The sequence below is a fragment of the Frieseomelitta varia genome, unplaced genomic scaffold (genome assembly GCF_011392965.1).
Source record: "Frieseomelitta varia isolate USP_RPSP 00005682 unplaced genomic scaffold, Fvar_1.2 scaffold_189, whole genome shotgun sequence".
Lineage (NCBI taxonomy): Eukaryota > Metazoa > Arthropoda > Insecta > Hymenoptera > Apidae > Frieseomelitta > Frieseomelitta varia.
Genome location: NW_025109627.1, coordinates 332,250 through 344,966, shown reverse-complemented (window position 1 = coordinate 344,966; position 12,717 = coordinate 332,250). Strand labels below are relative to the sequence as shown.

General features: G+C 39.7%; 1 protein-coding gene across 1 annotated transcript in view; it reads left to right on the top strand.

Annotated features, from left to right (window-relative positions):
• Positions 1-12,717, top strand: part of LOC122539054 (nephrin-like) — a gene marked incomplete at its 5' end in the record, with an annotated part of 105,440 nt that overhangs the window by 86,007 nt on the left and 6,716 nt on the right. Inside the window, 14 exons of the mRNA XM_043673646.1 lie at positions 363-542; positions 1,438-1,728; positions 2,474-2,773; positions 3,205-3,341; positions 3,592-3,745; positions 4,476-4,778; positions 5,300-5,575; positions 5,847-6,137; positions 6,226-6,404; positions 7,072-7,492; positions 8,790-8,942; positions 9,495-9,622; positions 10,463-10,649; positions 10,896-12,717. The exon at positions 10,896-12,717 is cut by the window's right edge and continues 6,716 nt beyond it. Coding sequence (XP_043529581.1) covers positions 363-542; positions 1,438-1,728; positions 2,474-2,773; positions 3,205-3,341; positions 3,592-3,745; positions 4,476-4,778; positions 5,300-5,575; positions 5,847-6,137; positions 6,226-6,404; positions 7,072-7,492; positions 8,790-8,942; positions 9,495-9,622; positions 10,463-10,649; positions 10,896-11,323 — 3,428 coding nt within the window. The remainder of the gene's footprint in view (positions 1-362; positions 543-1,437; positions 1,729-2,473; positions 2,774-3,204; positions 3,342-3,591; positions 3,746-4,475; positions 4,779-5,299; positions 5,576-5,846; positions 6,138-6,225; positions 6,405-7,071; positions 7,493-8,789; positions 8,943-9,494; positions 9,623-10,462; positions 10,650-10,895) is intronic.

The following is a 12,717-nucleotide window of genomic DNA, read 5'->3' as shown; positions in this document are numbered from 1 at the left end:
TTATTCGACAACCTTTCCATTTCTCCTTTTATTAAATACTTCCGTCGATATAAAAGACACTTCAGTCATTTTGTTTACTATCGTAAAATGTCGAATGAAACTTGAAAAGACATAGTCTACAGAAATAATGCAAATTTCGCAAACGAAACGTAAGCGTAATCTGTAAATAAGATTCTATAGATTTCTATACAATAATACTCTTGAGGAATTTTCTATTTTTTTTTTAATGATAATTGTTTTATCTTTTGTCCTAAGGCAGAGAGATGAATAAGGAAAGTTTAAAAAACGTCAATCTACATTAATAATAGAGATTTGTCATTTTTCTAAGCGCTTCTAACATACAAAATTACGATCTGTTTTAGACAAAGAATTACAGAAGCCCGGTGAGAGTAAGAAGGAACTGCTCAAATACGATACCCATGGCTCCATCGTCATTGTACCAACTGCTGATGACAACGACATGGATTACACTTGCGAGGCGAACCATTCTGCAATACCTGTCGGCATGCCCTTAAGAGAAACCATCAAACTCTCCGTCTTTTGTAAGTATAATTTGCCAGAAATTTTAAACTGAATCTAAAAGTAAATGGCACTTTCAACTGAAAACAATTTCATCGTAAGTCTGACGTATAGAGAGTCACATTTATTATCATCATTACGAGGTAAATTACGTATTAAATAGAAAAATTTAACAGAAAAAATGATACAAGCCACTCGAAAACTGAATACATACAATCAGAGTTTCGCAGTTTTAATACTAGAAGTGGATTGAATATGATAATGGATAGGATTGATACATAATATTTAAAAATCAAACGATCTCTGACTCGAAGTTACTTATGAGCCGAATAATTTATTTTCATATCTGAAGGTACACAGAAAATTTTCCGTTCACTTTCAAATTTTTTTCTTGCTCGTGGCCGCAAACTCCCTCCAAATTTCATCGAATATTTAAACTTTCAAAGAGACAATTAATTTGCCGCTGTTATTTCGAAATCTCGAAGTTTCCATCTCGCAGCAAATGAAACCCAAACAATAATGCAGATCGGAACCACCTCGGAAACAAATGTCCCGGCGAATTAGTTAATTACCAATCATCTAAATTGTATCGATCATCTGGTGGCGTGCGTCACCCGGTCGGTTTATCGAGCATTTGCTCGACCATTAATTACTAAAATTACAACGGAATTATACTAGCGATAATTACAATTATAACACCCGGTATAGGGTAACGATTGAACGGATCCCGTCGGGCGACGATCAAACCCGTCGTCGTGCGTTAATTTCACACGTCGCGGCTTCTGCCCCGTGACACTCGACCCAGAACAACTTCTATCGAAAAACTTTTTCCATTACTAAAACAACGAAGACTCCCGTCGATGTGTCCCCCCTTTCTTGTCCAGATCGGGACACTTGCATGATCGAATAATTTTCCAGATCCACCGGGCATGCCGTACATCGAGGGATACACGGAGGGTGAGACAGTGAAACGCGGACAACAGTTGGAACTGACCTGTCGATCTCGCGGCGGAAATCCACCGGCGCAGATCGTCTGGTACAGAAACAACGAACAGGTCAGCACCGTGTATCGTACCGAGGGTAGCTTCTCCGAGAGCGTGTTGTCGATCATTGCCAAAGCACAAGACAATAACGCGAGGTACAGATGCGAGGTGTCCAATATCATGAGCGTGGAACCTATGAAAGTGCACGTCGATCTCACCGTGTTTTGTGAGTACCTGGAAATTGATGAACCTTTTGCTATCGGCACTTTTTCTTATACGATCAAAAGTTTTGGCGCTTTATACTCATTCCTAGTTCGCGCTGTATGACGTAATTCCTGCATATTTTTAGCTATACTATGTGACAATCTGTCGTAATAGTCTGGACAAGGAAAATCAGTATTAGTATGATAATGTTGTAAATAATAAAAGATAATAATATTAATATTAATAATATTATAATATTATTATAATATTACTATTATTAATAATATTATTATAATATTACTATTATTAATAATATTTTATATTAATATTAATAATATTATTATAATATTACTATTATTAATAATAAAAGATAATAATATTAATATTAATAATATAATAATATTATTATTATTAATAATATTGAATATTAATATTAATAATATTATTAATAATAAAAGATAATAATATTAATATTAATAATACAATAATATTATTATTATTAATAATATTATTATAATATTATTAATAATAAAAGATAATAGTATTGTATATTAATAATATTATTATAATATTACTATTATTAATAATAAAAGATCTATTTATTTCACGCACGGAGCCCAAACTTTTGGGCTGGTATATAAAAGCGACAGAAAAGCATGCGACAAGTAGATTTTGTGAATTCTGTTATTCATAATAATGAATAGATCCTAGGTAAAGATTTAACTTCAACTTGGTAACAAGTGGAACTGAACAATTGTCTTTCGCAGTCGCGCCATCCGGAGTGACGATCAGCGGGCCAACGGAGGCGAAGGCAGACGAGCAAGTGGTGATCACATGCACCACGGAGAACTCGAACCCACCGGCGGATATCAAATGGACGGTGGACGGTCATAATTTCGAAAGTAACGCCTCCAGGACCGAGCCAGCCCCTCAAGGCGGTTGGATCACTACCTCGAACGTAACTTTCAACATAAATCGCACCAGCCGCAGCATCGTGGTGATATGCGACGCGTCCAATGTCAAGCTGACGGAGAACGTCGTCAGAACACACACCATAACCGTGATTTGTGAGTAATGCAACTTGATGCAACGAGATGCCAGACAATTAGACGAATGACTGCAACCAGTAAACGTAATCCAGCCGTCGCGCAATCTGCTCTTAGACAGCCGAGATTAATATGAAACTAATCCGGAATGTAGCTGGCCAAAGACTTCCAGCGTGTTTATCCCCAGGATCTATGAGCGGCTACGTTCGGACACGAATCTGGACGTCTGTCCGTGTAATACGAACTCGTGAACGAAATTAACTCTGCCCTTAGTTAGAGGGACATTCAGATTCGTGACGAACTTCCTCTTGTTGTTAAATCCTAACGGTAGAACCTTGTCCCATGACGCGTTTTGTTATCCAATTAAGTGTGTCTCCTCGTTGGAAGATGTTACGATGTTATCCGACATTAGAACGGAAGTACCATGTTCCTTTATTTATATTCTGCGATAGATCCACCGTCGAGGCTTATGATCACCGGCTACGAGGAAGGGACTACGATCGACGCTGGCACGCTGCTGAAATTGACATGCACCGCCACTTCCGGCAATCCACTCGCTACGTTAAGTTGGTACAAGAACGATAGGAAAGTAAGTGGTCTGTTACATCGTAAAACTGAGGGTTTAGTAGATGAAATAGAGGAGCAACGATTAAATACGATGAATTTTGACGTAATTGAGAATTTCTATTAATTTTCTTCCCTATTTGTTCGCGAAGTTATGTTACCTTTTTAATCGAAACTGTTAATCAATTTATATTATACTTATACTTTGGCCTCGGACACTTTTATTCGTTGCAAAGGTGAGTGTATTTATTTATTCACATGATTTTCTGTTCTAGGTACAGGGAAGCACGAGAACACGAGATCACGCGGTTTCCAGCGAGCTGACGATACTCGTGAACGCGTCCGACAATAACGCGCGCATACGATGCGAGGCAGCGAATTCCGCAACAGAAATTCCTCTGCTCAAAATGCTCGTGCTCAAAGTTAACTGTAAGATATAGTACACCGTATAATACACGGTCTTGTCATATTTCATTTGTATCATTTCACTCGAAATGAAATTTGAGAAACGCGGTGAGGCCTCTGTTAATTTTTAGATTTGCAAGATTCCTCCCTTTATCGTTACACGGCGACAAGTTCAAAACCCTGTTTCATTTGTTTCCGACTGTGCTGTCGTATATCATTGATCAACTCTTTCAAATATTCATTAGTTCTGAAGATTTCAAATTAAGATTTTGCAAAACTTTATGCTTCTTTTCTTGAGCCTCGAGGCTATTTTCTCCCTCGGTGTAATTAAAGTTTACAAATTTTACAAGTTGATGACAAGTTCGCGACACGAAATCAATGAAATTTCACAAGTTACAAATTATCTAGTTCGGATCATCGTGATAAAATTGTGAGAAGGAAATGTACAACTTACTCGTAAGTTGACTGTTTAGTAATGTTAATATTATTCCCGAGAAATTATTATACGCAAGAGGTCTTTTACTTCCTACTTATTCTACACATTCTACGAAAAAAGTATCTCGTAAATATACTCTAAACCCTCGTACACTCCCAGTAATCGCGCTTTATAAATCTCGCGTACCCCCAAGAACCTTGCCACTTTTACCTTAAATAACAAAGATCAAAAAATCGTCTGTCCCTCGAGAGCTTGCGAGTAAGTTTATTTTCAAACAACATTGCGATTGACCCGCAATTACCGTTGTTCTTGCCTCAGTTCCGCCCGAGAAAGTAAAGATCAGCCGCGAGCCGCAGAATCTGCACGCGGGCCAAGAGGGTCGTATCATTTGCGAATCGAGCAGCAGTAATCCAGCGGCGGAGATGTCCTGGTGGAAGGACGGGATCCCCGTACAGGGTACCAAAAATGGCACTAAGCCCGGCTTACACGGCGGATTTCTGTCGTTCGTCGAGCTCACGTTGGACGTGACGGAGAAAATGAACGAAGAAGTGTACACATGTCAAGCGAGAAACAATCAAATGGACAGGTCTATTCATGACGCCACCACCCTCGACGTATTGTGTGAGTATTATACAGGCGAATCGAGAGTGTATCAGCGACGAAAATCAGCGGGACATCGACACCGTATAGCGCCGCGACAAGAGAGAGAGAGAGAGAGAGAGAGAGAGAGAGAGAGAGAGAGAGAGTGAAGATCTCCGAATGAATATTTCATATTTCACAATACGCGCGTGTATGCAGTTTGTGATATTCGCAGAGAGTTGAAAACATTTTATAAAGTATATATACCTCTATCGACAATGGAATGTTTTTGCATTTTGTAGGAGAGACTTTGAATGAAAATGTTGGAGAACAGTAGAATAACTCTTTTTTCTGTCCGGTGCGAACACTACTGTGATTTTCGAATTTTCGTGTTGTCCATCGTTCTTGCTATTATTTCAGCAAAATGAAAGAATAAAGAAAAAGATATTTGTTTGAGCAAAATTAAAACGAAAAATCACGCATAAGTGAAATTGGTGTGAGATGAATGTTAATGCATCTTGTGTCGAGTAATTAAATGGAATGGATTAATCGTTTGTTCACAGACAAGCCTATATTCTCCTCGATCGAGCCTTACGAATTAATCGGATTGGAGGGCGAACCTTTCGTGATTTCTGTTTCTGCGATGGGGAACCCTAACGATATAAGATACACATGGACTAGGGATGGTTTACCATTGGTCAGCAACAGCAGACGGATATCTGTTCGCGCTTCAACCTTAAATATAACGAAACTGGATCGTCACGACGCCGGAACTTACATCTGCGAGGCAGCTAACGAGGAGGGGACGACGTTTTATCAATTGAACCTAACTGTCCAATGTAAATTCCTTTTCGACCATTTTAAAATCCTTTGAACGTTAGTCTCGACTTGGCTCGAAAGTGAAAATTATATCTCTACATTGAATAATGTTGAATCACACGTAAAGTACAACATAAATATCACGCATTGAATATAATATGAAGTTAGTAGAATTAGTAAATTTCAAAAGCACGGTCGCCACGCTGTTGAAATTGCACTTTGAATGTTTAATGGGAATTCGGAAATTTCATTGCCGGAGAGTTTAATGTATCGGTGTGCAACGTTTTCCAGACTCGGCAAAAATTAAACGCACCTCGACGTCGGGTATAGTGTATCCACCTGGAATCGAAGCGAAATTGTTCTGCGAAGTGGACGGCAGCCCCATAGGAGACGAGTATGTCACGTGGCAGAAAGTTGGCTCGAACTCGGAGCTCTCCGGCCGATACTCCACCTCTTTTATCAACAAAACTTCTTATCTGCACATCGAGAACCCTGATCAGGAGGACGTCGGAGAGTATCAGTGCAAAGTTAACAATGGAATAGGCAACGTCACCTCCGAACCTATACTTTTCGTTACTAACTGTACGTATAATAAGCTTGATCATCGATCGTTGTATCTCGCACAGTGAACATTAAAGTTTCGAATAAAATAATAAACGTGTTGATACAGTCAAACCGCAAATGATGAACACACCATTGACGAGAAGAGCAGCGGCAAATAAAGGGATAAATGTACAATTGTCCTGCAAAGCACGAGGCTCGCCCTTGCCGCGATACTCTTGGTCGTTCAACGGGAAAACCTTGCTGCCTAACGTCACGGAGCACAAATACGGCATTACCCATACTGATGTAAGTTTGATTTTTACATTTGGAATTAACACCAGACTTTCTATTCTAGTCCCATTAACATGATAATAGCGATTTGTTATTTCCCAAAAACTCAAATTCACTCCCTCGTTTCCCGATGTAAATTTTTTTCGAAGGTAAAAATTATAGCCGGATCTTCTTCAGCAGCAAAACAATACCAAAGAAAAAGCAATAGTAGAAGACAGTAGAGAGCTTTTCTTTTCACATTGTAGTACCTTTTACTTTTTACTTTTACTTTCACTTATAGTTCAAGAAGATGAGCAAAAGGCAAATTAGATCCATAAGACACTAAGTATTAGCTATAGAAGTAGAAAATAAGAAGGATGTAGACTCATTGTAAACCGGAAGCCATCCTAAGCCTCCTAGGCAAGGATTATATATAAATAAATATATAAACATAATAGTAGGATCTTTTTCGACACTGTCGCGAAATCTTTAGCAAAATATCCCCGCGCGATCGATTTACAAACGAGCGATCCTGAATTTTGAAAGTTGCTCAAACGCCGCACGTAACCGAGTGACCTCTTTCGTCAATTTTCAAATGCCACGGGAGAGAGCCCGAAAACACGTTATTTACTTTTCTACGGAAATTGATCGTTCCACATCTCGCCAAACGAACGCGCTTGTGGCGGTTTTTTTTTTTTTACAGCTAAGCGAGTTAATTTCCGAGTCGACGCTGACCATTTTCCGCGTGACGTCGCACGATTACGGGAAATACGAGTGCCGGGCGACGAACAAAATGGGACAGTCGACGGATATCATACACCTGGACGTAACGTCGCCGCCAGACAAGCCGACTGACCTCGAGGTCTATAACGTCACCCACGACTCCGTCACCCTGATGTGGAAAAGAGGATTCGACGGCGGTTTGCCAACCTCCTATCAGATACGTTGGCGACAGGCACTCGACTACGAGGATCGATACCACTATCTCGATGTATCGCCAGGAGAATATAAAACCACGATAACAGGATTGTCCCTCGGGACTTACTATGTGTTCAGCGTGAAAGCCATTAACGAGAAGGGGGACAGTGGATTTCTGCCGGACCTGGTCAAAGTTCAGACGCTACGTAAGTTCCCATCCTCTATTTTTTCTCTTTTTTTTTTTTTCATTCTTCAATTTTTCGTACATTAAAACACGAAATACTATTTTAACGCTATATGCCGTAGTAGTTGCTTTGTTAGGGCGAAATTGCCATTTTTCTTTTTTTTTTTTTTTTTTTTTAGAGTTTGATCATTCTAACCAATCTAATACACTGAACCGTTTTAAAATCAAATTGAAAGACATTGAAAACGGTTCGACACTAACAATGTTTAGATGCGACACACGATGTCGTACAGTAGTAGTTGTAATTCGTAGAAATACGTTTTTGAAAACATTGGATACGTGTAGACTTTTGTTTGGTCGAATAAAAGTCAGTGATCGTAAAGTTTCATAGAAAACGTATTTTTTTGTTTAAAGATGGTTGCTTGGTTCAAGGGAAATAGCGAGAGTATGAATGGTGGCGCAACTAATTCATTTTTGGTAGTGACAGAATAGCTTGCTTCAGTAAAGTATCATTTCGTTCGCGGAAAGTTTTCCCATGATAAATTGTACTTTGAAAATTCATGTCCAACTCTTGCCAAATTGAAACGAATACATGCCAGCTTGATATGGTGGAGGAAATATAATAGATTCCGCTTGCTTTGTTAATTACTTTCCAGATTATCCAACAAACAACATCGAGTTCAAACATTCCCTCGTTTAAATTTCATTACCACCAATTATACTTCCTCTTCCAAATCAAACTATCACTCTGTTAAAGAATCGTATATAATCGTCCCAATAATATGACGAATCGTAGCTTGTATGAAACAGAAGATATCTGCATTTTACGTTAAAATCACGTCATATCTCATTCATATCTCTCCTCTAATCATCGCATCTACGTCTCTTTCTGCTAACAATAAGAAGAATTAATGAAAATCAGAGAGATAAAATCACCATGTCCGTATAATAATGGCGTGCCGTATAATTTACAATAACGTCGAACATAAAACATAAGTCGCTAATTAACAATACAACGATGGTGAAACAACATTTATTAACGTCCGCCTTAACGAGAAATATCGATTGTCATAATTGCTAGTGTTTAACCAACTGCTGTTGCGCAACGTAAACTGATTAATAGTCGTACGATGAAGTCTCGGGCGAAGAATTACCATTGCTGATGGACTTAGGCGTGCTAATTAAACGTCGCGGACGCGACGCGGTGGCAATCGTTTAATAATCGATCGGCCGGAATGCTAAAATTGTAACTAACCATTGCGGACTGTGTCGTTGCATGAATAACAATTCGGTGATGGGGCGTTGGCTTTGGCTTACAGGGGAGGCACCACCTACCGACGTGACATCCAGCGAGATTAATTCTTCCTACATCATCGTCATTATCATCACTGTTTCCGCCTCTGTTTGCCTACTCATTGCTGCGCCCATAGTCTTTGCTACATTAAAATCGAAAAAGAAGACCCAACGTTCCGGTAAATATGATCACTCACCCCTATATTTGTCTTTTTTCTGCTTTTATCCTGCAGGGCCGAATAACGCGGAGAACCTGCCGGACGTTCTCTTGGAAAAGGGGGATTTTACAATGAATTATATCTATACGTTTGCAGCAACCTCCCTCATCTTTTTTATCATTAATACCTTCATCATCGCGTTGTGGTACATTATGAGAAAGCGAAATAAATCTCGTAAGTTAATTTATGTACAGTGAACGTTTTGCTCCAGTTTCGTCGTCTGAAAAAAAAAAAAGAAAGAATATCGTATATGCATATATACATATATATATATATATATATTTTTTTTTTATAATATATTTTAAAGTGTTAGCACGAGGTCATACACATACATGATATGCGATAACTCAAAGTTATTGAAAATGAAATCTAAGATTCGTAAAATTTACGAAAATTTTATGTGTACGACCTCGTGACAGACAATCCTGTTAATGTTATCATGCTGTAAGTAAGTAAGCTGGAGGAATGAAAATCTTGCGTACTTTAATAAAATGTACATCCATCTTTGCGCAGGAATAAACAAGTCGCAAACAGCGGACATGTACGCGCCGTCGACCGTGAACGGAGATACCATGACCGGCGAGTTAAGTTCCGTTTCGGATGAGAAGAGCGACGTTAACTTCGACACTAACGATTACGTGGTCAGTGCGATCAGTCAGTATGTTCTTAGTAACAAGTAATGCCGGAGGGTAGGTTTGAGTTCTATTAACACATTTCTGTTTCGTTTTGCTTTACGTTTCGAACCCCCTTCGCTTCTATTCTCTCCTTTCTTTTTTTTTTTTTTTTTTTTTTTTCTTTTTTTTTTTTTTTTTTTTTTTTTTTAGTTTTCTTTCCTCCATAGAAATCGCGCCTCGAATTATCTGACCTCTTTCCTTTCCTTAGCACTTTATTATACAGATTGGTAGTCTTTCGTCTCTTTTTTTTTTTCTTTTTCTTTTTATTTTAATTCGCGATTCGAAAATCTTTCCTCGAAGCTTCACAATGTAGTTTCTCGTATTTTCCTTTTTTTCTTGATATCACGTCGTAACGTTTGTTTTTCACAATATGAGAATTTTTCTGATTATGTCTACTAGTAATGCCGTTTCTTTTTTTCAAGAAAAAAAAAATCTTCATTTCTAGCAGTACCCTTAAATGTAGGCAGATTACGGGGTGGATGTTTAGAGGTAGTTCCCATGCACGTAAAACATACCGGGAATACTCGTAATGTATCAGAATGATGAAATTGTGTGATGTTGATACAGCGACGCGAAGTATCGCTTTAATGCATGCGAAACTGGTAACGTACTTATTTACAATTCATGCTGATACGCTACGAAACACACGAAACTCCGGGAGATTTATTTTTCGATCAATGATTCATTTTTTTCGTTGTGTTTATTCGTATAATAATTTCGTAGACGAAGTTGCAGGTTTTTCATCGTGTTGGATACGTGTTGATTTAACGAGGCCCTTTCTCTTTCTCTTTTCTTCAAACGAAACAGGACGAGGGACGAAAAACCGCAGCTAGCACGTATTTGATAGACCAAACTATGCAAGACTTTGGAAAAGGGAATATGGAAATGCAGGTACACCATCAGGGTACTCTTGGTCGTCGTGGCAACCACATTCAACCACCGTTGAGCATGGATTCACCGCCGCAGAGAACAACAGCCAGTGGAACTCTTTCTGGTAAATCTTGAAATCTTTATAAATCCTTCTAATTATTTCTAATTTCTATATATTATCATCTTTTACTTTAGAAAGAGCTTTCTTTTTTTTTTTTTCTTCTAAATCCTTTGGAACGTCCAACGAAATATCAAACATTTGCAGTCCTAGTCTACTCTACTATGTTTGATTCCTTCAAAACATAGATATTCTCTCGCAAAGAAAGAATAGAAACGTCATTTGATGGGATATGAACGGCTCTCGTTACAGTTTCGAAATCGAGTTACATCGGGAACCCCAGCCCGGCCCCGCCGAACGACGTGAACTTCTACAGCGTGGAGATTGACAATGGACGTTACATGGGCTACGAGACGAATCACAGCCCGATCCCGGTAGTCGGCGACCCAGGCTCGGGCAGTTATTATCCATCCATGAGTCCTACCGGGCACATGACGTCGAGTCACATGAGCAGCGGTACGAGCACGCTGACACGTAGCAGAACCCTGCCGCGTCCAGTGCCGCCACCGGATGTGACCGTGATGACCGCCGGCTCGAAATCACCGATACCACCATCGGTACCTCCGCCGCCGACCACTTTCGCCCGGTCGGTGTCCGGCAACGCGCACACCCATGGCCATCCGTTGTCAACCTTCACCCCAACGCCGGCTTATTCCGACATCGACGGCCATCTTGTCTGAGGATCGCCGATATTCGGCCCTAGTTCGGTACGCGGTAAATACCGTGCCGTTCCGAGGGACGAGACCATCACCGTGACAGAAAGAACCACCCGGCTCTAATATACACTTGGATCTGTGGCTGTCGACCATGGAACCCCATCGCGGATCTTCGACCACCGTTCAACGTTTCCGGCGACGTCGCGCTGCACGTGTCTACGGTTGTTTGACGCCACGCGAGGACCTCGATTGCCGCGAAACGGACTCTTCCTCGGCGACGTTGTGTGCGACTATATATGAGTTTCGTGTGGGTGGTACGACGACATTATTATCCTCCTTGAACAAGAAAGTAACAGAAGTATGTAAATAGAAAATGAGAGAGAGAGAGAGAGAGAGAGAGAGATGTTGCGGTTTCTATACGTAATTTTTAAGAAGCACGCGGATAACGTGCCGTTGCAACACGCAGTAAAAACGCATTCCTTACGCGCATTGGTTTCGTTGGCTTTTCGCGGACACGATTGTGTCGAAATTGATCCGCTCCTTGATCCTGGATCTTGGTACAGGCAGATCGTACAATTATCGCTTTTTCGCATATCACGTGTTAAGAAGAACGATCGACGCCCGGTGAAACAAAAACGTCGCTCGGAATCGACTCGGAAGATATCTTCGTGACACATGGCAGTTTTTAGCATGTTATCAGTGGTTTCTTTACTTGCTTTTTCTCTGTTCTTTTTTTTTTTTTTTCTTTTTTCTGTTTTAGTTTATGGCTTTTTAGTCGTGCTTATTCCGTACAGGTTTTCATTGTTAACTTTGTTTGTGACGACTTCGTAGCAATACGAATGGAACGTTCGTGGATCGTTTGAACTAAATGAAGAACGACGACATTGTGAATAGAAGAAACACGCCTGGGAGTGCTCGGTTGTTTTCACACGAGTGAGTGCAGAGATATACTACGGACTATGTTCAGGTTAAGTTTATGTTTTACTATACGTTTACTAGACTCGTGCAGTCCAACAGTAAATTGGATTGCATACGTTAGAGGGAAGAGACGTAATAACGAAACGATGTATCAGGGAAAGTCACACGAGCCGTATAACAGTATATAATAATTCTTAGATTCTTTTTTGAAAAAGTATACGTCGTACACGTTATACGGTGTATTTCAGCTTTATACCTTTCTAAAGAATTCGAAAGGATAATGGATAGTGCCCGTGAGGTATCTTTCGACGACGCTCTTGAAAGTAATCGCGATTTAAATCGATAATGTCATCGAATAAACCCTGTCAGATTTCGCATCAGTCGTAGCAACGTTAGTAAGCATAGAACAGCGCTTACTCCCTGTATCATTGTATCTCCGTAATTCGCGTGGTCTCTTCAATTGTTTTTCCTTTTACTTTTTTCTTTTTTTTTTTTTTTTT